Here is a 24860-nt window from a genome sequence, read left to right as displayed (position 1 = left end):
CCCGTTTTCACCCACACGAATCTCGCATGGCCCCCACTAGTGGGCCCGCGGCTGGTGAAGTCGAGTTGGGGGTTGCACAGGAAACAGCTCCCTTGAGGTGAGATGGCAAGCCAATCAAGCGCCCATTCGTCGGCAGCTGGTGGCGAGGTCAGGCCCAGGTGTCGTCGGTCAGGCAGGATACAGCTCTTTTTGCTGATGTGTCAAGCTCCCACTCGTCGATACATCCACGTTTCAGTGGTCCGGGCCTCTTAAATACACACAAAGCACCGTCCACGTCTCCCGCACGAATCTTAAAGTCATCAATAAGAACGGGAGTGGAATTAAATTGAAATTTCCATTGACTTCCTATTACGAGTCAAAGATGTCATCCTCGCACGCATACGTATGCATGTCTTGTATTGTTCATCGGATTCCAAAGACTGCGACGTGGACTCGACGTGCCTTCACGCCGCATCAAAATAGTTCTGTCGAGAGGTGGGGATTCAAGTTGACGCCCACCGAATCCCAACGATGAACGCCCTCTCGATTAACTAATTGATTGGGTCAACATCTTCTTATTGATTGATCCTAGGAACAGAGGAAGAGGGTTGACCAAGTTCTCGATTGCGAGTCTCGTATTAATAATCCTTTGATGTTAGCCCATGGTGTGGTGGTATTGAAGTGCCATTTTAGCACCTGCTCATGGATCTGTGGGTGTTGACTTTTAGTTTTTGCTGTTAACAAGTCCACGGCACCTTGTGGCGTTGACTTTTCATTTTTATTCTTGTGGATGAGGTTGTGGGGTTCACTTTTCATTTTATTATAATTAATGACCCTAATATTTTAACTTTGGAGTTCATAGACAGACTGATCCACACATTAACTTGATTATATTTAATCACTGATATGAAATAATAATAATAATAGATCAATCTAATGTTATAAAAACCTAGATCATGTGATGTGATAGAGTCCTCTCAGCTTTCTCTGCTGTAGATTGCTGCATCTGTGGGGGTGGGGGGGGGATCATTGAAGGCAATCAACATATTCGGATCCTAAGCGATTATTGATCCATTACTAAAGGCACTGATAGGACTCTTTAAACAAAAAAGACAAACAAAATATCTCTATGTTCTTTGTGGATGAACCATGAATCACAATGGCCAAGACACAGCTGGAGTGCCAATTTAAGGTGTTTATAAAACAACCCTGATTCAGAAATAACATGTGAGAGTTCCTGGTTCAGAGATTGTTTACACATGCAATACAGCTTAAATCACATTCTTTGTGATTCAACTTCAATCGAGAAAAAGCTAGATCAGTAATAAACTAGATCTGTTTAGAAACAGTCTACAGCTTGCTAGGAGAAAAAAAAAGTAGGAAGTCGGTTCCATAACACATCTGCAAGAGTTAAAATTTACAAGGAGTTCTAGAGTTAGAAATAAGGCGCTAAATGACGAAACAATTCTGCCGATCAATCTGAACTTCGTACTCAAATACTACCTCCATCAGGGAAATCTAGATAACTGATCTTTCGGATAGTCTCTGGGGACAAAGATAGGCAACTGGCTCAGCCCCCTCCCCCTCTCAGTACCACCTTGCCTCTGATTAGATGTACCAGCATTTCTGAAGCTCCTCGGAGGGCCTTCATTCAGCATAGGACCACCAAAGAATATAGATGGTTCGGTGTACAACAGCTCAGTATGACTGCCCCGAGAAGAAGGCCCAGCAATACTCTGAGAGGAGACAAATCGACCAGCTTCCTGATCCCAGTAAACAGAGGGTTCGGAGCTCCCTAGAGGATTTGTGCCGGTTCTCCTTGCTTGCCCATGCTCTGAGAGATGCCCAGCCATGCTTTCCTTGGCATCGCTAGACTGGACAGACCATGGAGATCGATTTGCTGATGACTGATATATTGGATTAAAGTGTCTAGTGTTTGAAGGTTGCTGCTCCAAGGCTGGAGTGAGGCTCAACGAGTTAGGGTGATGAGGGCTACTGAAACTGCTAGGAGTTCGAGGACATGTTTCAAGGTCCTCCCTACTAGCTCTGCTGGGAGGGTAAGAACTCTTCAGAGGCGAAGATCTTGCAGCAACCGCACGATGATCCCGATGCCCGAAGTCAGCACTGACAGTGCTACTTCTGCTGCTGATATTCCCACTCGAGCAGCGATCAATGTCATACTGCATGTGCGAACCGATAGGTTTTAAGACAGACGAAGAGGCTCTGGCTTTAGCTGCAGCTCTCTTGGCCTCATTCTTGTCTAATTTTGCGAGCTTCCAGGCACTGATTGGGACTGGATGCTTGGGTAGCTTTTTCACTTGTCCAGATGGATCAATAGCATCAGGATCAATAGTTGAAGGAACACGTCCTGGTTCTAAATGAGGGATTATTTCATCCTTTTATTGGAAAACAAAGAGAATATCAACCACAGAATAGGGCTTAGAAAAAGCTGTGTTTAGCAATCACAGACAAGCATACCTGCTGGTCAACAAAAATTCTTGGAGGAGTACACCATGCACCTCTATACTGCAAGCCCAAAGAACTTCCACTTATGGCAGTTGGTGCTGAACTCATTGGCGAGGATGGAAGACTTTGCTGATCCTCATTAACAGAAGGACCAGGAGGTTCAGTCTGGGCTCTCATTGCCACCACATACTCGTACGTTGTGATGCCCTGGAAGAAATTTTATCTTATTTCACAATGATTGCAGAGTTGTTGCAAAAATAAGCATATGAGCAGAAGTATCAAACCTTTCGAATTAGTATCATGTGGAAAAAAAATAATTCACCCAATGGTACAGAAGCCAGCAACGATAGAGCAGTACACAAGGCCTGAAATAAAAATCTTATTATTAGTCTGCAAGAAGCACTCTTTCTCTGGTGCAGAAAAGTCCAAGTTACACTCGCTTTCTTTATGTTTATTCATAACTTATTTGCTAGATCAGTAAAAGTATTGGGTTTGCCACATTTTCACAGAGATCAACTAGAACCCAATGCTTCCAGAACTAATAAGACAGTGATCAGGTGCAAGCTAAAGAAACTTGGATAATCTGAAATTTTCAAGTATGATATGGACAAGATTCTGTATCAGATTTTGAAACTACAGCCTTATGTTTCGTTTGATTGGTCTTATTTGACACACACACTACCACTTGAGGTCATGGTAACAAGTTTGGTAATTCCAATAGCTGCACTAATTGCAGCTTGATGACCTAGAAAATTTAGCCTTGGGGCTTCCTTGATAACCATTGTTTGTTCCTCCAAATACAGACATAAAACTGTTAGCATAATCTAGAAACAAGAATAAAACATATTGATGGATTTAAAATTCATAAATTGCAAGTGCCAAAAATACTGGTAGAGGGTTCTAATTATGAACAGTCATAAATTACTACAAACCATCTTGCCCAATGAGTAACTCATGAAAAAGACATCTATCTGGATTAACCAATGCTACTCCACATATACTAGATTCAAAAAATGAGAAAGAATAGTGTATAAAATTGATGCATACCACAATTGTGACAAAGGGAGCATGGGAGAAGCCATCTCCTAGCCTTTCAACTATCTGAGATTCAATTTGCTTCTTATCAGTGAAGGATCGGACAAGAACAGCGATACCAATTCCACTTTCAACAGCAAGCTTATGTAGAAGATAGGGCCAAATGATTTGCATCAGGGAAAGCCAAATATTTTACGTGAATAATTATTTTATAAGTACAAACTTCATGAACTGGAAAAGAAGCATTTTTTCTGAAATGCATCTACTTACCCAGGCAAGGCTCATTGACATAAGGGACAAAAATGTAATATAGTTTTTCCTCCCAACACAATTGTTTAACCACTGCACAGAAAGGATAATAAAGTCCAAGCACCTAGATTAATATATGCAGATTGTTATAGATATGTAGGCAAGCAACATGGACTTAGTTTACAAACCCGGCAATGATGATCAAACCCATCTACACATTTGTCACAACTCCTGCAGTGTTTGCTGAATTTGCGAACCTAGACAAAGCAGTTGCAAGAACAAATTTCATCAACTTATCAAATGGTTTTGTTTTAATTGTTCAAGTGTCCTAAGAATAATTGAAGTATCTGTCATTCTATACATAACAACCAAAAACAAAAAAAAGTTAAATACGTACACTTCCATAGGCTAAAAGGTGAAGTTTAACAAGATCAAGAAAAAGAATTACATATTTATGTAGAAAATATCTTTCATTTGACTATTAACTGCAAGAGCAAAATATTACACTATTTATCAGTTGCAACCAATATGAAACTCCTAGCAACGTGGAACCAATACTCCATGCTAGAACAGTTGCCTCCTTGAAGCCATCCCAATTTAAATTTAAAAAAAAGATTATAGAATCCCACATGCACTTTTATGTCATATAATGCTAGATTACATTAGACCTCCTTGCTCTGATTGTCTTCTTACTAACAAAGAGTAGCAAATAAATGGTTATCCTAAGCATTTACATTCTCCATCAGAGTTGAAGGTGAAGAGACACAGAACAACCAAGAGACAAATAACAGCCTTGCTTATGGCAATTGGAAAGAGCTAGAGTAATAAAAAGGAAAGAAAGATGAGGGTGGTCACTAAAAAGTAGAGCATAAGACAAAATTAGTCCCAAATTTTAAGCAGATAGCTAAAATGATGAATTACAAGAATGTAAAGAAAATAAGTTTAAGAAATGAGAATTTTTTGCCTTTTTGATCCATCCATTATATCATGGACTGCTAGACCACCCAAATTTCGGTATGAAACAGGCGGTATGTATTGGTTTGGGCATGGGCCGATACGTGGACCACCCCCGTTTTGGGCAACCCAGTCCAGTTGAAAAAAATTGATAAAACAATAAAAAATTAGGGCTCATAGTCATGAGCCCTCTTCTCGCGTTCAACGTCACAGCCGCCGCCGCCGCTGCTTCCCAGGTACACTACCGCTGCTTCTCCACTTCCTCCTCTTTTTCCTTCTTCTTCCTTCTTCCTTCCTCCTCTGCTCCTCCACCGTCCCCTCCTTTTCTTACTCACCAAAACACCGGTACACACCGGTGTACCATGTATCGGTATACTGGTACTGACCAATATATACCAATCTGACAGGTCTCTGAAACGGGTCTACCCGAAACAGCAATCCTTCCATCATATGTTCACATTTAAAAAAAAGGAAATCAGACTGGAAATATGATTCATGCATATTCAGGAAAGCAATGTGGAATTGGAGCATAAAACAGTTGAATGACTTCTGTTTATTCATGTATTCACAATCTTAAGGCAGATATCTTTTTTATTGAATTTTAGATCAACCAAACACATTTTTGGTCGACTTTTGTTGGATTCCAAAGAATTATTTCTTTCCTGGAGGACATCTGGTGAGAGGAAAACTAATTACTGGTTCTCATTATATGGCATACAGAATGAATTCAGTGGATCATTAAGATTTTTTTCACTAAGAAGAAAGGTGAATTAAGATTCTCAAGGTTGCTTAAGGACATTTAAGAGGTCACTTCAAAGAAAGACAATATCAATCCTATAAACATGGATTAACTTAATGATGGCAAGTTATCGCATGCCACCATTCCAACACAGGTATGCTCATGGGAGAAAGAAAACGTAGTAAGCAATGCTGGTCCTCACCGTGGTCATTGTCTTTGTCAATAGTCGACAGAGCCACTAGGTCTTGGTTCCCTTGCTCCTACGCTTTGCACTAAGAGGACAGGATGAGAAGGGATGCAAAAGGCTGGTTTGAAAAACAGCCCCACGCAGGATCCTTGCTGGAGCAGACCCCAAAACAAAATGATTTGCAATTTAAGAATTTAGAAGTAGTTTGACTAAATAGCCTCTCAATTGTGAAAAATAAAAAAGATCTAATGGTGACACTTTTGCAACTTTTCATAGTTGTGAATTGTACAGTTGGTCCAGAACATCTGTCTATGATAAATACTAAATGATATCAGTCAATCTCGGAATGAGCACTAGAAAACGTTGGTAGAGCAACATTTGCTTGAGACAAACAAGAGCCAATCACCAAGAAATACCTACGATCAAGATTTTGTTACAAGATTGGAATGTAAAACAATATAAATATCCTTGTTGGAGATGCATCAAAGTTTTCTCATCTATTTAAGTCTAAGGGAACTTAAACTTATGTACTGGACGTTCTAGTTCATATTTAATAGAAAGTCAGGGGAAGAAAAGAAGCATCTAATAAATATATATAAGGTTTGTGATGTTGGAAATGATCATACAAGTGTGAACTATTTCAAGACTCGGATAGGACAAAGGTCAACAATTTCTAAAGTGAAAGATAATGGCAGACAATCACCATAGCATAGCATCTAAAAAAACTTGATAAGCATGAAGCTTTTACCTCCGCATTGCATAGTGTGCAAAATAATGCTTCATCAATGCTCGTCTGCTGCTCAGCATTGTCCTCATCTTTGCGACAATCTTCTTTAGACAAAAGAGCACAGAAGAAACAACCAATGGAGAAGCTTGCTGTTTTGTGCTTGACAGTTTCTTCTTCAGTGTTAACTCCTAACTTGGTAGGTTCTTCCAAGGAACCTCTATCCCCTATGTCGAAACAAGGAACTCAGTTACCATGAATGGCTTGTCAATAGTGCTTGATACATCTCTTTACCAACCAAGGACTAGATAGTTGGATCTTACGTTGTGGCATATAAGTTGATGCTTCATTATAAGCAAGCAAAATTCCAGGATCAGCAGGATCAATGGCAGTGCATCTAACATAAAGTATAAACACACATAGCGCCTGAAGCAACATGATCCATGAATAATATGGTCATAAAAATAACAAGAAATACTTCATTCAATATGCTTGAGAATAACATCTAGCTAGCTAGCAAGGGAGCATACTTACAAGAAAACTATATACTCCAATTGCCACATATTCATATAAGTCTTTTCCAAGAAATGGGGCAAAAAAGGCATAAAATGCTATCGATAGCAAGAAGAATACTGTGATTGCAATAACCTGCGAACCAAAAGAACTTCCATCAAATGATGTTGTCAAATAGAAGAACTAGATATACACTTTATTAAAATAAACAGCAGGCCTTTTTGCAGTAAATTTAAATCAACTTTGTCCTTCCAGCCAAAGGCCTTCATGAGCCACAAAAAAAAACCAGTATCTACTCTCATTGTTCTTCTTTTTACCCTTCTACTTAAGGATTAAACAAGAATTTCCTGGTCCTATGTACAATAATTAAATAGTTTTTTTCTATATTTGAATTGGGGTTAAACAAATATCAAACGAAGGCCACAGGAGATGTTTGCTTTGACAATCGATTAATCCTAGCAATAACTACCAATACACAAGCAGAAACAACTTCACTGCTTCCAAGGGTAAGGCTATGCACATTCGATCCTCCCTCCCTCAGATCCCGCATTGACGGAGGACTTTATTTACTGGGATGCCCTTTTATAACTATCAGAACAATTGCAACTAGTAACTCATGCAACAGCGATCTACGAATAATTACCAAGAAACAAGTGGTTGAGTTCCAAAATGCTTATATACTCCCAAAATCCACAGGGCATAACTATCCAAGTAAAATCATGAACTGAAAATCTAGTTTGCAATTTCGTATAGCAGAATGAGCAGCTTTAAAGGTGCTGTCTTGTCGCACCAACTACCGAGAAAATAAGAATATGCAACACACACATCAATGACCTACTCCTGTGGATTTAAACTGCCCACATTGCAAGAACTGCCAACAGCACCCCTGCAAAGCCCCACAAATCCAACGCAGAAGAATAAAGCTACAAAATCTCACAGCAATTTCGCAGAAAACCAACATGACAACCGCCAAAAATTAAGATTTGGACCAAGAGACGATAAAAGGCTCCGCTTTCCACCTGAAAAGTGTGGGCTGGGAGCTGCCACCCGTGCCGTCTCGCCATGGCTTCGGACGCAACAGCATCACCCCCCCGAGACCTCAAAGCGGAAGCGGAAACCAAAGCCGATCCACTCGCCCGGAAATCTCCGCGTGCTACCGCTGGTTCTTGGCCCCGGCGACAAACGGCGCGATCCAAGTGGGTTCCGCCTCTCTTGCGGCCTCCGACATGCGGCGCTAAGCCCTCGTCGAGATGGGGCGTCGCTCCTCCCGCGGGTTCTGGGGACGGCTCTCGAACGTGCCCGTCGTGGCGGCGGAGGCCGCGGAAATGGAAACAGAGCCGAAGGGTTTTATCACTCTTTTACAGCTCCTTCTGCACTTATTACCCACTGTGTAATTTTCTGAAAACAGCCCTTAAGAGCTTATATTTATAATTTTAGTACTGTCCTTCACAAGACTATTTCTATTCAAACCCCTAACTAGCTTGTATTTTCACATATACCTTAAAGAAATGCAACACAAACACTGAACTTAAATTAAATTCAAAATTAATTTAAAAATAGTTTGACTCAGATATCTTTAGCAATAAAAAGACTCTATAGATGACACAAATGTAAATATACTATTTTTTTATTATCAAATATGATGTATTTCAAAACATAAAAGAAGATAAGGCAACACACACAAATATGACTACATACTATTCTGGCCTAGAATTCAGGCTATATACTTGAAAAGGCTAAGAATGGTTAGACTATTTCCTCATATTAGGTCACACAATATGACTTGGTAGTCTTATCATGTAAATACCATATGGGCAACACACTATATATATTTACAACCCCAAATCACAATCAATTTCCATAGCAAAATTGTTTTCCTACAATGGGTGATGATGATTGTGGAACTTCTATGTTTGTGACACATGATCTTAATTAATCAGTGATTGCTGGGTTAGGAGAGTTAAGAGAGTGTCCATAGATGGATTTGGGGAGGATGTGCATGGAAGAACATGCTTGTTTAATGTCTTGTGAGTTTTCAATTGCAAGAGGGGACTCATCTTTTGTAGGTTGCCCTTTTTTGCTTTGTCAAGTGTTAGCTCTGTGAGGTGGAAAAGTGGAATCTTGGATTAAAGAATTGGGATAAATAAGTAGGCCAATAATACATATTCCAAGGAGGAAGTATCTTAAATAAATATTTCTCATGGCCTGATTGCTGCAAGTTGACAGGTGGGGGATGTCTGAGGCCATCACTAGTTTAATGAACTTTCATTAATTATACAGAGATGAAGACAAAAAGAAACTGTGAGTTTGATCCAATGTTTGACTGATGGCTTGGGAAATGGGTTGCAGACCTATTCCTTTTGATTCCTGGATCATTTTTATTTAGGCAGCTATTCTTAGTTGTAACATGCTAGTACCATGACAAAAACTCTAATCATCCTCATATTTGATTATGATGTGATAAAATTGGTCTAATTTAATTAGTCTTTCAAAGTGTTTTACTCTTTCAAAGAAAAGAAGATTGATGGGTCTCCATAGAATTTCATTTCTAGCAAAAATTGTTCTTGATGTGTAGATATGATGCCATTAATGGAAGAGTGATGTATCTGCACAAGAGCTCTCATAAAAGCATGATCTCAGGTTGAATGCATACTGCAAACATGATTCAGGCTGTTTCAGTAAAATGCCAATCAAATGCTTCAAAAAGTTCATCATGATGGTACTGATAATAAAAGGAAAACTATTAGCCATGTCCACAGAAAATGAGCCATCTGGAATGCATTCTGTAATCACAAGTCTGAAGGTCAAATAGAAGTTAGAAGAAATCTTTTGATGAACACAATCTGTTGAATGCCATCATTGCAGGTTTATATGGAAGCATTGACAACTGAGATCATTGCATTTACCTCAAACAAAGTCAAATGTATCAGGAAAACAATCCACTGAATCCTGTTGAACCAGAAGTTCTTTGTTGCTTGGTAGTTCTGTTCTGGATCTCTTGAGCCATCTCCATGATGACAAGTTCTAGTTTCAAGCCAAATACCTGCAAAACCATTGCATCATATCATGCTGACTTGCTCCCCAACAACAATAGAAAGGGAAAGAGCTCATGGACTGTAATCTCACCATGAGTGGGACAAAAGAAACTGATGCAATGCAAGGGTACATATAATATCCTGGATCAAAGCCAAGAAGAATTGGTAATATACATACAATTAAAAGTAATTGCCATTGATGTCAAGAAGTAGACTGATGATGGCAATGAACCACAATGGACTGACTGACAAATGGACATGTTAAGTGAGAAACAGAGAAAGAGAGAAATTTCTTACCAAAGAAATAATACAGAGAGATTTTAGTGTAAGATAGGGAAACCTGATGCACACAACCACTTTGAAGTCATCCTCCAAGGATCATTTTATGTACTTGTGGAAATCAAAGTTACTGTATGGAGACAAATGTGCCTATATATCTTTATAGCATTCAATACATTGTTATAGTAGTTCAACAAATCCAACATAAATCAGTGTTATAATGTTCAGCAATGAGAAGCTACAGAGGAAGAGAGCCAAAAGAGAAACTTGGAATATTAAGATATTATTTGATAAAGCCATGGCTTATGGTCAACTAGTCCACTTTTGTCACTGATCCAAAGAACTGCCTAATATCTTCTTCATATTAATATCTGACTATCCATCTGATGCCAATGGTTCTTGGAAGTCCCAAATGCCGCTTCACAACAGATGTCTGGTGAGTGAATCTGAACCTTAAAGGATCTGCAGAACAAGAACTCCTCTGTGATTGCAAGAACATGTTCTCTTTGAGGTTTAGATTTCCTAGCAACTTGAGATCAAGACCTACCATTACAGAACTGGGCTTTCCATTTCTTCATCTGTCAGTTATATCAGAATTGATGGATCTTAGTAATTAATATGTGAAGTTAAAAACTATCAATCATTATATTCCAATTTCTCAGAGAATAAAAATCGACAGTTTCGATGCTTAGACTACTTTTGCTAGGGCGAGAGCCATGGTGAGAACACTGTCAAGAACATGAAACACTGCGCACACGAACGCCACCGGCTTTCCCTGCAGCTTACCTTCTTAATCTACTCCGAGTGGTGGGCTCTCCTGCAGCTGCAGTCATGGCTTAGTTTATAAGAAGAAGAGAGATTTAACGCGTAATTGGATGACTCGTTGGGGAATCGCCAACCACCGATTTGATTTACATGGACTTTCTCTTCTGAGATATTAGAAGAGTTCGCCGGCCATTAGCTCCGAAAGGAGTGCGAAGCCGAAGCTGACGAGAGCTGCATGAACTGCGTCAAGGTTTCAGCCCATATTGCATGGGCCATGCAGGGAGTAGACGAATCACGTGTCCTTCATGCGTGCATCACTTATCATCAAAATCTTAACTCTGCATCAATTAGATGTCCCTCTCTGCTTGTCTTTGACTACTGTTAGATTATTGACTGGGTTTTCAGATGTCAAAACATGATCGATTGGCCTCGCATTGGATTGATTCATTAATGGTTCAACCGCGTGATGAGAGAGAAAGTCTGGGCCTGGAGGAGAAGATCCAGTAGAGGAATGTGGTGGATTTAGCTGCCCTCGGTTCTGGGTTTGTGGTGTTAGCGATCCAGCGGAAATGAGTGGCTCCCAGTTTGAGAAGTGATATCAGACACAATTTCCTTATCCCCAAAAGATTGCCTTCTGCAGCCACAAATACACACCCACCCTGAGACCTTCTTCATGCACCTCAGCCCATCACCACACAGGAAATGAGTGATGCCAGTGACTGATGATATTTGAGACACTTGACATATAAATCTCCCATTAGGAATCCTTCTGCTTCTCGGTTGCAGTAATGGCCAGCCATGCAGCTCTTGCCTCCTCAAGAATCCCATCCAACACCAGGTTCCATTGCAAGGCCAACACCTCCTTCAGCAAGGTCTCTCTCTCTCTCTCTCTCTATCTCTCTACTTCAGCTGGAAACAGTATTAGTACTACTAGTATTAACTTAGAATCACATGGTGTTCGTTTCTGAAGACTGATATGGTAGCAAACTTTTGTTGAATGATTCAAATTTCATACATGTAGAGGCTAGAGGTTGCTGAATTCTCAGGGCTGAGATCGAGCACATCCCTCACCTTTGCCACCCATGGAAGAGAGGCATCCTTCTCCGATGTATTGGCCTCCCAGTTGTCTACCAAGGCAAGTTCTATGACAGCAGCAAACTTCCTAGTCTATATTTCAGGAAGCATGTTGCTCTGCTTCATCTGTACTAATGATTTTATAATGATTACCAAGATGTTATTAATCTGGTCAAATTCGATCTTGTGATCGATTATTTCCTGCAATTGTCATGGTTTTTTGCTTTGCAAATCGTGAGCTGGTGTTCTGTTTGTGGAATCATGATTCTGTGTCAGTTGATGGTTTTGTTCTTGGTTCTGTTCATAGCTTCAGACTGCGAGGGCTGTTCCTGTTAGGGGGGAGACCGTCGCGAAGCTGAAGGTTGCGATCAATGGCTTTGGGAGGATTGGCCGGAACTTCCTCCGCTGCTGGCACGGCCGGAAGGACTCCCCACTCGAAGTGCTGGTCGTAAATGACAGTGGCGGTGTCAAGAATGTACGATACATCTCTCCTCTTCTGCTCCTGCACTTCATGCTTGTGTTATTACTGCCGTTCCAAGTTTCTGACAAGGCCTTCTCCCATAGGCTTCTCACCTTCTCAAATACGACTCCATGCTTGGCACCTTCAAAGCTGACGTGAAGATTGTGGACAACGAGACAATAAGTGTTGATGGCAAGCCCATCAAGGTCGTCTCCAATCGTGACCCTCTGAAGCTGCCATGGGCCGAGCTAGGAATCGACATCGTCATCGAGGTACTGTTACAGAGTTTGATTCAAAGGATTCACTTGTCTGAGCTTACGAACCTCATGCAAGGTTCACCGAAAACAGGGGACAGGAGTCTTCGTTGATGGCCCAGGAGCTGGAAAACACATACAAGCCGGCGCGAAGAAGGTTATCATCACGGCTCCGGCGAAAGGAGCCGATATCCCAACCTACGTTGTCGGCGTGAACGAAGGCGACTACCATCACGAGGCGTCAAACATAGTCAGGTTGGGTGGCAAAGATGATCTTTAATTTCCTTGTAGTTCCATTAATATCATGATATTTACTGGTTCGATTCCTACTTGCAGCAATGCATCTTGCACGACGAATTGCCTTGCTCCTTTTGTGAAGGTCATGGATGAAGAATTTGGTATGAATTGCTTGTATCTGCACTGCAATCTACCGAAAAGCAAAGATTGCCCTGCATTTTACTGAGCTCGTTCGTTGCCTTTTCTAATCCTTGCAGGCATTGTGAAGGGAACCATGACAACAACTCACTCTTACACAGGGGATCAGGTTCTCCTTTGGATACAGTCTCCGTTGTTCATCTCCTTCTCCCGGTATCTTTATGTTCATGTGTGCGACTGCAGAGGTTGCTGGATGCATCACACCGGGACCTGAGACGTGCGAGGGCTGCAGCACTTAACATCGTCCCGACGAGCACCGGAGCAGCGAAAGCGGTGTCGCTGGTGCTGCCCCAACTCAAAGGCAAACTGAACGGGATCGCCCTCCGGGTGCCGACGCCGAACGTGTCGGTGGTGGACCTAGTGGTGAACGTGGCGAAGAAAGGGATGACGGCTGAGGACGTGAACAACGCCTTCAGGAAGGCGGCCCAGGGGCCATTGAAGGGCATCCTTGCGGTGTGTGACGTGCCTCTGGTGTCCGTCGACTTCCGCTGCAGCGACGTGTCTTCCACCATCGATTCATCGCTGACCATGGTGATGGGCGACGACATGGTCAAGGTGGTTGCTTGGTACGACAATGAATGGGGTTACAGGTGAGATTTGCTTCTCCGAGCCTTCAAGACAGGGAAGAACAGATCACATTGGAAAACACTGACACTGTTTGATTTCTTTGGATAGCCAAAGGGTGGTGGATTTGGCACATCTGGTGGCAAGCAAGTGGCCTGGCGTGCCTGCGCAGGGGAGTGGAGATCCCCTGGAAGACTTCTGCCAGACAAACCCAGAGACCAAGGAATGCAAAGTATACGAAGCATAAACTGATTGCTTGATGTGTATCGAATCATTTCTGATGGATGTAAAACTCGCGGACATGCGTATGACATTTTTGTGATCGGCAGATCAAAGTGTTTCTTCTACAACAATGATGCTTGAAGAGAATGATTGCCTTGTGGATTTAGTATTCACATATAGACTGTATAATTTTGCTTCTTCCACTGTATGAGACGAGTATATGGAACATATAACAGGCAACTGAAACAACCAACGTAGCTTAACGACCTTTGAGCGATCTCCATTGCAACGAACCGCAACCGACTCATCTCCTTCAGTTTCAAGAACTGTGAAACCCGCCTCTTTACATACTCTCTCTCTCGCTTCTCTCAGCCGTCGCGATGTGGCTTTCTAGGGTCTGGTCATGGTTAATGGGTCCGACGGAAGACGAGCAGATGCCCGATTTGGAAGCGGGCAACCCAACGAGTCCACTGGAAGACGAACAGATGCCGGATTTAGAATCTGCCCACGGCCCCTACGCGTCATCTTCCTCCTCGTCTGGTCTCGGCTTCCCCGACGAGGTGAGCATGGAGGACCAGTTGGACGGCCAGATCCAGTCTTGCGTAGCAGAATGCCGCGGCCTCCGAGAACGGATCGTCCCCATCCTAGAGACCCTGCGGCGAGTCAGAAAGGGTCCGTCTTGGCAACAGGTCCGTGTTCTTCCTCCCCTCCCGTGTCGCCCGAGCTCTTCTCCTGCCTTGCTTGTTTTCCTATCTGCTTCTCGTGTTCCGACAGGAAATCAAGGAGTGCGCCGGCCGTAAAGCCCAGATGGAACATGATCGCGAGAGGCTGTCGAAAGAGTATCAAGATTGCGAATCGATGGTACAAGATCTTTCTTGTGCAACTACGATATGTTTGCTGGTTTCTCTGAAGCTGATCTCTGGGTTTCGTCTCTAATGTAGTTGTACTGTTTGCCTTTTTTTTTGCCCTCTGCTTCTCTTTCTTGCTTCTTTCTTCTATAAAGATCTCTGTTTCCATAATACTGTGGTCGAACCATATCATGACCCTTCCAGTATCAATGTCTTCATCAAGCTTCTGCTAGAATGGTTAGACAATGTTATGATTTCATATTTCTGAGCCTATGTAGATCAAGGGAGAGATTTAAGGAAATAATTATTTGATGTGGAAAAGAGATCCATGAGCAATGGAGTTTGCAATCTGTTGGCCAATAATCTTGGAACACCCTGTACTTGCTTGTCATTTTGCCTTCTAAATGCTAGTTTCTCATGATCTGCATGCTTATCTGAAACTTGCTGCAGCACCAGCTGAAGACATTGCTTACCATGGTTGAATCTAGGAAAAAGGGGAAGGCAAGCAGCTCATCACCTCCGAGCTGAAATGAAGGTATGAGAAAAAGATGGACCTTCCTTTCCCCCTCTCATCTGAACAATCATAAGCAGAGACTGACGCCATAAGATGTGTCAAAAGACAGCAACTTTTATCTGTGCTTCATTTGAATTAGAAATTTTATTTAGATCCCTAATCCTTAATTATAAAAAAAATAATCAAAATTCTGGATTATTAACAGTAACTTCCATACCTACATTAAAGAAGACATATCTTGTGCCTTATACAATCCAACCTCCCTCTGGTGCCACTAAAAAGAGGGTTGGTTACTTGTTCAAAGCTTCTCTTCCCCATATTAACATTGTGTCTACATTATGTACAGGCCAGAAGAACAAGAAGAACAAGAAGAACAAGAAGAAGAAGCGATATCAGATTAGCCAAGGAAATTACTGATGATTTTGAAATCAATATCTCATAAGTGTCTTTGGTATTCACTACATTGTTGCATCACTATGTACTGGTACCTGATTTGGAGCTTTTCCAAATAACTCTTGGTGAAGGTAGTGAGAATTGGGTAGACAAATTGTGCTCCCAAGTCAACCGTGCAGATTCTTGATTGCATTTTCCTGTAGAAAAATTTCTGGCTTTAATAATGATCATCATGGAGTCATGATGGATACATTCTTGGCATCAACTTCAACTTTGCCAGATTAGTGTTGTTGCTTCAACTCAAATATTCTAGTAATACAATGCAAGCACTTTTCTATAGCCTAAACTATCTGCAATATTGTGAGTGGAAAAGGTAAGCTTTTTGATTCTTGAACATGAAAGCCATAGAAGAAGCAATTCCAGAGCAAGTTGTCATAAGCTTTACTGGAGCAGGAAGAACACAAGAGTGTGCCTCGCAACCAAGCAGAACTAAAAGCCAAAATCCAAATTGCTGAAATCCCATAGATTTACTGTGTGACATGTCAATCCACCACCGGATCCAACCACTCCATCGGGACAATCTCAGCCGTCCAAGGCTGCGGATCGTACGGCTGGGGAGCGACAGGGCATCCCACCCCGAGACTTCCCTCGGAACCGTGATCCCGACAGGTGTCCGCCGCCGTTCATTCCACCCGATGATTCCGATGTTGGTGGCGCGACCGGGTGACCTCCAATCGCCGGTCGCCGTGTCTTCCAACTATAAGAGGGCCCTCGCCCTACCGCTCCTCCAAAGCTATGGTGTTTTCGTTCTCTCATTTCACCTGTTATTTTGAGCAATTTCTGCTCCTCTTCTCAGAAAAATGAAGGTCTTCACGGGAGGGAAGGAGAAGGGAAGTGCTGCCGTTCGATGAACTTGGTGGTAATGGTTTTTTTGTTTTGAATCTTTTGGTACTCCGGGGTGTTTTTTTCTTCATTCTGAGGGTTTGATCTGTTCTAGCTGTTGTTACGCTTTAGATCGCTTGGTTCTTCAGCTTTTTGCGCTAAAGGTGGGATTTTGGTGAATTTTCCTGATGTCTTGTTAAGGGCATGTGGATGGCCTTTGGGGCAGCAGTTTGCACTTGAAATCATTTGATCGTTTGGCGATAAAGATCAGGTTTTTTTGTTTCTTGGATGATGCAATATTTGTTGTTTGTGGGGATAGTTTTAGGATGTTGGAGGATCTATTGGCGTTTTTAGTTCTATATATGGATGTTGTAGAAATCTGGATTCAATACCCATAAGGAGCATGACTAATTCTCCTGGCTTGGATAGCTCTAGGGGCCAAAAAGAAGTTCACTTTTTGGAATCTTGGGTGTCTCAACTTTTTGGAAGTTTTGATTGGATCCATTGGGATACCTGAAAAATCAGAAGAACGGCGATATTGTGATATAGGTGGGTTCGAAGCAATTATTGTGCTCGCAAAGGGTTGTCAGCATGGTTTGCTTAGGATTATGGCAGCTGCTACGGGATTATCCTCCACATTGGCCATGTTAGACGGTAGGAATCGGGACGTGGATAATGGATCTTCACTCAGTTCTGGCAGTGAAGATCCCAGGACTCCAGAAAACAGGAAAGAAAGTAAAGTTGGGAAACCTCCTCGACATCTGTCGGTTATTCGACGTTCTGTGAACACCGCTTGCCTGGTTTGTTCATTTGCCTTCTGTTTTTCTCTTGATGATGATATCTATTCCAATCTGCTGATTATGTTTTTGAAAGCTTTCTAGGAATTCGATTTTGCGAGTCTAGCACTTATATCTCCACCGGAAGAACAGATTGGGTTTCTGCCTGTGTTTCGCTCGGGAAGCTGCTCTGAAATGGGGCCGAAGCCGTATATGGAGGATGAACATGTGTGCATAGATAATCTAATTGAGTATCTTGGAGCTTCTGTGAAATTTTCATCACCGGGTGCCTTCTATGGGGTGTGCCTCCCTTTATGTGGAATTCGTTTTTTTTTTGTATCCAACATAAATAGTTCTTTAATAAACTTGATGTGTTGTTTGTGTTAGTTATATCTTGTTCATTTTTTAATGTCAAGGTTTTAAGATGTTTCTAAACATGTTGTGTGATATAGCTTTTATTGTTCATAGATTAGGCAATGGACGTCCCAATATGTTTCTCAATCATGAAATCATGTTTGTCTCAGTTATCTCATAGATACTCTGATGTCAATGAATTCTAAATAATTGGTGTTTTAAATTGCCTTTATCGTTAGGTGGGACAATAAATCCCCAATGTCTCTTTGAACATAAAGTTTGTCGTATCAATGTTTGGACCTTGTCATAGCAAACAACCATTGAGAAGTTGCTGAAATGAAGCAGTTCATATGGCAGGTGTTTGATGGCCATGGTGGCACAGATGCAGCATCTTTTGTTCAGAAGAATATTCTCAAATTCATACTTGAAGATAGTCATTTTCCAGCTTCTGTTGACAAGGCCATAAAGAGTGCATTCATAAAAACTGATCATGCGTTTGCTGATTCCCATTCACTTGATCGCACGTCTGGAACCACAGCACTTACAGCCCTTGTTTTTGGAAGGTAAATTTGCTGTTAACGTCTGTGAACTTTTTGTTTTAGTCTCTGATATACATAGAATTGTATAAAGAGTTAAATTTATGAATGGTCTTAATGTTTTATGTAGCTTCTACTGTTCATTAAAAAAAGGAAAAAAGTTCATGTTGGTCTTGGATGGCATTTATTTTTTAGCAGCTCATCATCAGATTGTTTGCATATATGCTTTTGAAGCAACCTTCGTTCTTTCTTTTACGTCACTACATTGTTTTGCTGAAGATGAGTGTCATGGGTTGGATTTCTTGTTTGATGAAAGCTAAGAAATCATCTAGAACAAGCCTTTAGACTAGAAACATGGAAGTTAATGTGATTGTTGTAGTTTCTGTGTTTTACCATGGTCTAATTAGGGTCAAAGAACTGACAGGTGAGAATTCATAATGTGAAGGCAGAGCATGCATGTGCCTTGTGGTTTAGACTTTGCATTTGCTTATTGACATTCACTAATATTGCTTAATGTTCTTAGTACTTGGGTCTTAACTATAGAATTTGTACCTTGTAGGTCTTTGCTCATTGCAAATGCTGGTGATTGCCGAGCTGTGTTAGGGAAGCGTGGACGAGCAATAGAACTTTCCAGAGACCATAAACCTAGCTGCAATAACGAAAGGCTAAGAATTGAGAAGCTAGGCGGCAAAATCTATGATGGATATCTGAATGGCCAGCTCTCTGTTGCAAGGGCACTTGGCAACTGGCACATGAAAGGCCCAAAAGGTTCTGCCTGCCCCTTGAGCGCTGAACCCGAGCTGCAGGTGACAGTCCTCACGGAGGAAGATGAGTTTCTGATACTGGGGTGTGATGGCTTATGGGATGTCATGAGCAGTCAGTGTGCTGTGACGATAGCTAGGAAGGAGCTCATGATTCACAACGATCCAGATCGATGCTCCAGAGAGCTTGTCCGAGAGGCACTTCAACGAAATACTTGTGATAATCTGACGGTCGTGGTTGTCTGCTTCTCACCAGATCCACCCCCTCGCATTGAGCTCTCAAGATCTAGAGTCCGCCGGAGTATTTCCTTGGAAGGTTTGCATATCCTAAAGGGTGCTTTAGACAGTGATGTCTGATTATAGAAGTTGTGTAACCTATAAAGAAAGGAGGCTCTCGGCAATTTGGCCTCCTATGAGAAATAAATCATGTAGGCTAGTGTTTTTGTTTGATGAGGCTGTAGTTTAGTTGTGTACATCTGAGGTAAAATTATTTGACATTGTGTGAGACATCTGATTGTTGTGCCTTAAATTTTCAGATAATTCATTAGAGTTTGGATATTGTCCAGAGTTGGCTGTAGATTCATGCCCAATCTCTCAGGTCACGTCTCTTTTGGCAGCTGAACTGTGATGTCAATGCTTCTTGGTAGCACACAACAAATAAAAGGAGACCCCATCTTCCCATCATTTTGCCTACTTTGCATCCATCATTTAACCTTTGCTGTCTTGGGAGTACAATGACAGCATATTTTGTCCTGGCACATAAATGGCCAACTAAAGCACAACTGGCCAGTTCATTCCATACTGTGATCAACTAACTGGCTTTTCTTTGGAGCCATTGAGATTTGAGCTTGATGTGTTAAATAATAGGCTTAGATTGGCCTAACCTGACTAATTTGGTATAGTTGTTTGTTTGAAGACTAGTGCACTCATTCAGAGGAACTATATTATCTTGGATTATCTGGGTTAAACTACTCTGACCAGGTCTTAATGCACTTTAAGCTCTACTGCATTTGATGGATTAAACCTAAAATTGGTAGCTAAATCATTTGATGGATTTCACCTCAAAGCTTGCTTGTGAATGTGCCTAGATCAGTTGTTTTAGCTATGAAAGTGCAATGTGAAGTATCAAGAAAGGTTTAGTGTTTGGGTAACCAGAGCCTTAAGCACAACCTCTACCACAGTATAGCATTGAGTCTGCTGCTCTTGTTCTTCCATAGCAGGATAGCTCTCTCTCTCTCTCTATATGACTTTGTGAACCATGTGGTACAGTGTAGGAATCTCCAATCATTCAGCAATGACCAAACTGACATAATATTTAATTTTCATAATTGTCCCTCTATATTTGTATTAAGTAAGTTAATGGACATAATTATTAATCTTCATCCTCTGGATCAAAGACAAAAAAAAAAAAGATACTTGATTTGGAGGAGATGAATATTGAGAGGGTAAATATGTTATCTCCTTTGATAACAAAAGCATGTCCTTGATAATGCCACAATTATCAACAGAGGACATGGGCAATTGCTTAACCATTAACAAACATAAATACATATATATATATATATATATATATTTATATTTGCAAAAGATAAATGATGGAATTAAAAGTGGGTCACATAAATACATATATATTTATGTTTGCAAAAGATAATAAATGATGAAATTAAAAGCCTGCTCTATTAAGATGGGCCTTTCCTGAGTTCTCAGCCCGGCCCATTTTGGCATAACTGTCCAACCAAAAGTCTATTTATTTGTATTATTATTACTATAAGATGGGGGAAGAAGAAGGGAAGTCGAATCAAACGGTGGAGAAGATGGGTGAAGCGGCCGAAGAGGGCGGCGGCAGAGGAGATGAAGGCATGGCCGCCCTCCTCAAGTGGGCGGCGCATATGGGCATGTCAGACTTGCCGTGGCCTCCTCCCACGCCTTCTATCTCCTTCCCCGTGGAGCCGTCTTCTTCTTCTTCTTCTTCTTCTTGTCTGGGGCGTACCCTCTTCGTCTCCTACTTCTCTGAAGCCGGCGGGTGATCCTTCCATCCTCTTCTCTTCTCTCTTCTACTTCTTAGCCTTCTTCTTCTGAGAATTGTCCTCCTTTGCTGTTGTTTCGTCTTGGTCTTCTTCAGGCGAGGACTGGCTGCCGCCCGTGACCTTGTGAAGGGGGAGTTGATACTAAGAGTTCCAAGGAAGGCTCTTTTTACGACTGACAGCGCGATGGCTGATGAAAAGTTTGCATCTTGCGTCAAGAGGCACCAGCATCGTCTCGCTCCCACTCAGGTCTTTCTAGTCTCTCATTGATTGTCTTTTGCTGATTAGGATATGCTCAGATTTTAATTTCCGTGGTTATCGTTCGATGTGACATCTATGATATGTCTACTATTGCGCGGTTTAAGCAAAATACCGAAGATTTAGCTTCGGGATTATGATGGGCTTATTGAGGTATTGGTCTATGATTCTCTGTCCAAAGAGATAAAAACTGAAATCTGATAACAAGTACTTTGTGGAGAGTCGTGTGTTGAGCTGCTGGTTGGGAGACTAGAAATCATGGTTTTTCTGAGAATTACAATTCTTAAATTCTAAGAGAAATCAGAATGTCGCAATTAAGGAAGCACAAACACAAAATATGGCCAATAAGATAATATAAAATATAAGTCTACTTTGTGGGACTTTCCATTTGATTCTGATGTTATTTTCTATGAATTGATACTTAAGATTTTGAATTTTAGAGTCGTAGAAGACTTGCTGAATCCTCAAAGATGTTGATACAGGACAGCCTTTTTGTATATTGTACTTATGTAGGAAATCCAATAATCTTGTGAACACTTTATCAATATGTTTGCAGAAATCATAGGGCTTTGAATATTATCTTTGTTAAGTCTTTTGTTTTCTCTTTGCCATGCATCAGACAAAGTCAAAGATGGTTGTGGTAAATTATATACACAACATCATGGCTATTAAATTGGCATTATATGAAAAGAGGATAATAGAGTACTCAGGATCGAGCAAATGTAATCTGCCAATTTAGCACATTAGAAAGTTTGGTAAGACAGTTATAAGGAGCTAATCACATTGAATATATGGAGAATGTTTTATGGCATAAAGTGTTCTTGGTTGTATAAGACAATTGTTGAGTTCATCATGCATCAGAATTTTAAATCTGAATATTAGTTACATTGCTATTTCTAATCATGCACAAGATCTAGAATTTAAAAGTAAACTTCATGCAAGTAGTTCATTGTGAAAAACTGTTTACCTTTCATTCTTTTAAATCCTCAGTGCACTTGGAAAGCAGGGATATTATTGTTGTAGTTGGTTTTTGGTAAGTCTGTAGGCTTTGAAGTATCTGTTAAACCCTTGTTGGTCTAAGTTAAAGATGAGAGTTCTAAAGAGAGTTTAAATAAATCATTTTCTAGATAACTAAAACATGCTAACCATCTTCATCCAAGTTTAATTCTATCTTTGAGAAAATTCAGACATTTTGCTTACTTCATATGGTTATAGTTCATTTCTTAGCCACTCTTACTGTCCTTCTCAATGATCCTTTTTGTATATTTATGACAATTAATATGGTTTTGCAGATGCTAATTGTATGTCTATTGGCTGAGGTGGAAAAGGGAAGACGCTCTCGATGGTACCCTTACCTGGTGCAGTTGCCTCGCAGTTATAATACATTAGCAAATTTCACCAGATTTGAAGTTCAGTCTTTTCAAGTAATGTTTGGTAAAGATGTTTCCCTAGATACAGTTTGGTTCATTTTTTGTCAAGCTTTGCTTGCTTATGAGCCATTTGACAAAATCATTCATCTGATTACCAGGTTGAAGATGCTATTTGGGTTTCTGAGAAGGCTGTTGCCATGGCAAGGTCAGAGTGGAAAGAAGCTGTTGGCTTGATGCAGGACCTGGACCTTAAACCTCAACTCTTAACTTTTAGGTCATGGCTTTGGGCTTCAGCCACTGTGAGTTATGGATTAGTGAATTTAGCGCTTTGTCGTTTTCTTTTGGTCACTTGAATATTCACTACCAGCCTTTTTTCTGTTTCTGCTTGAAGGTATCTTCTCGTACATTACATATACCATGGGATAGTGCTGGTTGCTTATGCCCTGTTGGTGATTTGTTTAATTATGCTGCACCTGATGAGGACAGTTCCCATGAAATGTCTGACAGTAAGCAAGAAACTACTAGCTTGAGTATTCAACTGCTCGAGCATAGCAGTCGGGAGGGGACGGTTCATGATGCTGACCAGCCTGATGGTTTCATGCAAAGGTTGACAGATGGTGGATACGAGGAAAATATGAATTCGTATTGCTTTTATGCAAGGAAAAGATATAAAAAGGGGGAGCAGGTGCGTTTCTAAAATATTTGAATCAGATATAGTGGTTCATTTTAGTGCTGAACATAATTTTTGAATCTGAGTCTTGCTTAGTTATATCTTACGTGGGAAACTATCTTTTAAACTTCGAAGTAGCAACTTAATTTGTATTTGAGGCAATGTACTTGCACAAAAAAAAAAGTTAAGTATAATAGTGTTCAGCAGCAACTAGTAAATGCTCACTATTGTGAGAACAGTCAATACCACAGCAACTACTTTCTTATGGTCTAGAACTTCATATTTAGGAGCATTCATATAAAATACTCCTATAGGAACTGGTACTTGGGGCCTGTAAATGCTTTGAATATTCTACACCTTATGATTTCGATGCCTATATTGACACAATATATGCATATGAGAGAACCTTAATTTAAATATGCTCTTAATGGAGTTGTGAATTTCAACTTTGGTTTGTCTTCTGTTGGTTTAGACTCAAATTTTACAGGGACTGCTCATAGCATCTAAGTTGACCGTTTTATCTGATACACTGTTCCTCACAGGTTCTTCTTGGTTATGGAACATACACTAACTTAGAACTCTTGGAGCATTATGGTTTTGTACTGAAAGAAAATCCAAACAACAAGGCATTCATCGAGTTAAAGGCTGAAGTATGCACATCAAGTAGTTGGCCCAGAGATTCTCTGTACATCCAACACGATGGAGTCCCTTCATTCGCCTTGCTATGTGCTCTACGCTTGTGGGCTACACCTATGAACCTTCGTAGAACAGTTGGGAATCGAGTTTATAGCGGATCTATAGTGTCAGTGGAGAACGAGGTGTTGATCATGAAATGGTTGGCTAAACACTGCACTGACATATTGGCGAGATTGAAGACCACAATAGGTGAAGACAGCATGTTATCGAGTACAGTCGACAAAACGATAGACCATCCTTCCTGTCTGAGTTTAACAGTGGTGCTACCTCATATGAGTGAGCTCAGGGAGTTCTTCGAAGCTCATGGCCTCACAATGGAAGTTGCTGATTACATTGGAATGCCGGTAAAGGCCAGGAGATCCCTGGAGAGATGGAAATTGGCTATACAATGGAGATTGGCCTATAAGAAGATGTTGCAGGGTTGTGTTTTTTACTGTGAAAATTTAATTTGCTGCCTGTCTTCGCAGCATGTTTGAGAGACAAGAGTAGAGCATTTTGTGATGTAACAGTTATCCAACCTACATGTATGATCGATGAGCTGATATTTAGACCATTAAACTGTAATTTTTTTGACTGTGTAAAGTGTAATCTGTCTGTATCCACTGCATTGTTTAAGGGGTTTGTGATCTAAAAGATATCTACAAGGGAAACAGGAGCTTGTGATCGAGCAGGACTTGAACTCCACGAGTAGCACAGATGAGATGGGCTGCTGCGCTCGACCAACTACATTTCGGATTCCATTGCCGCTCCAACGAGGAGGCTTCTTCCTCCTCTCTATATGAACAATTTCTTTCTATGGAGGAGGATGAAGATGATGCGGACAAGGGTGGGCGACCATCGGTGG

General features: G+C 41.0%; 5 protein-coding genes across 12 annotated transcripts; 4 read left to right on the top strand and 1 right to left on the bottom strand.

Moving 5' to 3' along the window:
• Positions 1-1154: 1154 nt before the first annotated feature.
• On the bottom strand, positions 1155-8200 carry LOC135652098 (protein S-acyltransferase 21-like). 3 transcript variants are annotated; one of them, XM_065172788.1, is made up of 10 exons: positions 7866-8200; positions 6868-6981; positions 6657-6759; positions 6358-6560; positions 3918-3986; positions 3751-3822; positions 3493-3546; positions 2730-2810; positions 2458-2652; positions 1155-2375 (listed from the first exon to the last, which is right to left on the bottom strand). In XM_065172788.1, the coding sequence occupies exons 1-10, from the start codon at positions 7908-7910 to the stop codon at positions 1488-1490; spliced, it is 1824 nt and encodes a 607-aa protein (XP_065028860.1). In that variant the 5' UTR covers positions 7911-8200; the 3' UTR covers positions 1155-1487. The 3 variants fall into 3 exon arrangements, with proteins under 3 accessions (XP_065028860.1, XP_065028859.1, XP_065028861.1); XM_065172787.1 differs by having other exon boundaries at positions 3493-3621; positions 7866-8199; XM_065172789.1 differs by lacking the exon at positions 7866-8200 and having other exon boundaries at positions 3493-3621; positions 6657-6730.
• Positions 8201-11621: 3421 nt separating this feature from the next.
• LOC135653338 (glyceraldehyde-3-phosphate dehydrogenase B, chloroplastic-like) lies at positions 11622-14107 on the top strand. 2 transcript variants are annotated; one of them, XM_065175219.1, is made up of 9 exons: positions 11622-11797; positions 11947-12060; positions 12313-12474; positions 12564-12731; positions 12808-12968; positions 13050-13111; positions 13208-13257; positions 13332-13738; positions 13824-14107. In XM_065175219.1, exons 1-9 carry the CDS (start codon positions 11714-11716, stop codon positions 13957-13959), a joined length of 1344 nt encoding a protein of 447 aa, XP_065031291.1. In that variant the 5' UTR covers positions 11622-11713; the 3' UTR covers positions 13960-14107. The 2 variants fall into 2 exon arrangements, with proteins under 2 accessions (XP_065031291.1, XP_065031290.1); XM_065175218.1 differs by having other exon boundaries at positions 11623-11797; positions 12307-12474.
• Positions 14108-14250: 143 nt separating this feature from the next.
• Positions 14251-15843, top strand: LOC135586228 (uncharacterized). The gene is made up of 4 exons (XM_065175220.1): positions 14251-14623; positions 14709-14795; positions 15233-15317; positions 15643-15843. The coding sequence occupies exons 1-3, from the start codon at positions 14315-14317 to the stop codon at positions 15308-15310; spliced, it is 474 nt and encodes a 157-aa protein (XP_065031292.1). The 5' UTR covers positions 14251-14314; the 3' UTR covers positions 15311-15317; positions 15643-15843.
• Positions 15844-16450: 607 nt separating this feature from the next.
• LOC135584733 (probable protein phosphatase 2C 27) lies at positions 16451-19563 on the top strand. 5 transcript variants are annotated; one of them, XM_065173044.1, is made up of 5 exons: positions 16451-16608; positions 17007-17371; positions 17453-17647; positions 18059-18264; positions 18797-19563. In XM_065173044.1, the coding sequence occupies exons 2-5, from the start codon at positions 17180-17182 to the stop codon at positions 19353-19355; spliced, it is 1152 nt and encodes a 383-aa protein (XP_065029116.1). In that variant the 5' UTR covers positions 16451-16608; positions 17007-17179; the 3' UTR covers positions 19356-19563. The 5 variants fall into 5 exon arrangements, with proteins under 5 accessions (XP_065029116.1, XP_065029114.1, XP_065029113.1 ...); XM_065173042.1 differs by having other exon boundaries at positions 16458-16608; positions 16704-17371; XM_065173041.1 differs by having other exon boundaries at positions 16468-16608; positions 16687-17371.
• A 1215-nt stretch (positions 19564-20778) lies between these two features.
• Positions 20779-24590, top strand: LOC135652551 (protein SET DOMAIN GROUP 40-like). The gene is made up of 6 exons (XM_065173554.1): positions 20779-21021; positions 21121-21271; positions 22573-22704; positions 22809-22949; positions 23042-23335; positions 23863-24590. Exons 1-6 carry the CDS (start codon positions 20813-20815, stop codon positions 24490-24492), a joined length of 1557 nt encoding a protein of 518 aa, XP_065029626.1. The 5' UTR covers positions 20779-20812; the 3' UTR covers positions 24493-24590.
• The last annotated feature ends 270 nt before the right edge of the window (positions 24591-24860 follow it).

This window comes from Musa acuminata, chromosome BXJ3-11 (assembly GCF_036884655.1).
Source record: "Musa acuminata AAA Group cultivar baxijiao chromosome BXJ3-11, Cavendish_Baxijiao_AAA, whole genome shotgun sequence".
Taxonomy (NCBI): domain Eukaryota; kingdom Viridiplantae; phylum Streptophyta; class Magnoliopsida; order Zingiberales; family Musaceae; genus Musa; species Musa acuminata.
The sequence above is the reverse complement of the archived record's forward strand: the minus strand, read 5'-3'. Positions and strand labels throughout refer to the sequence as shown.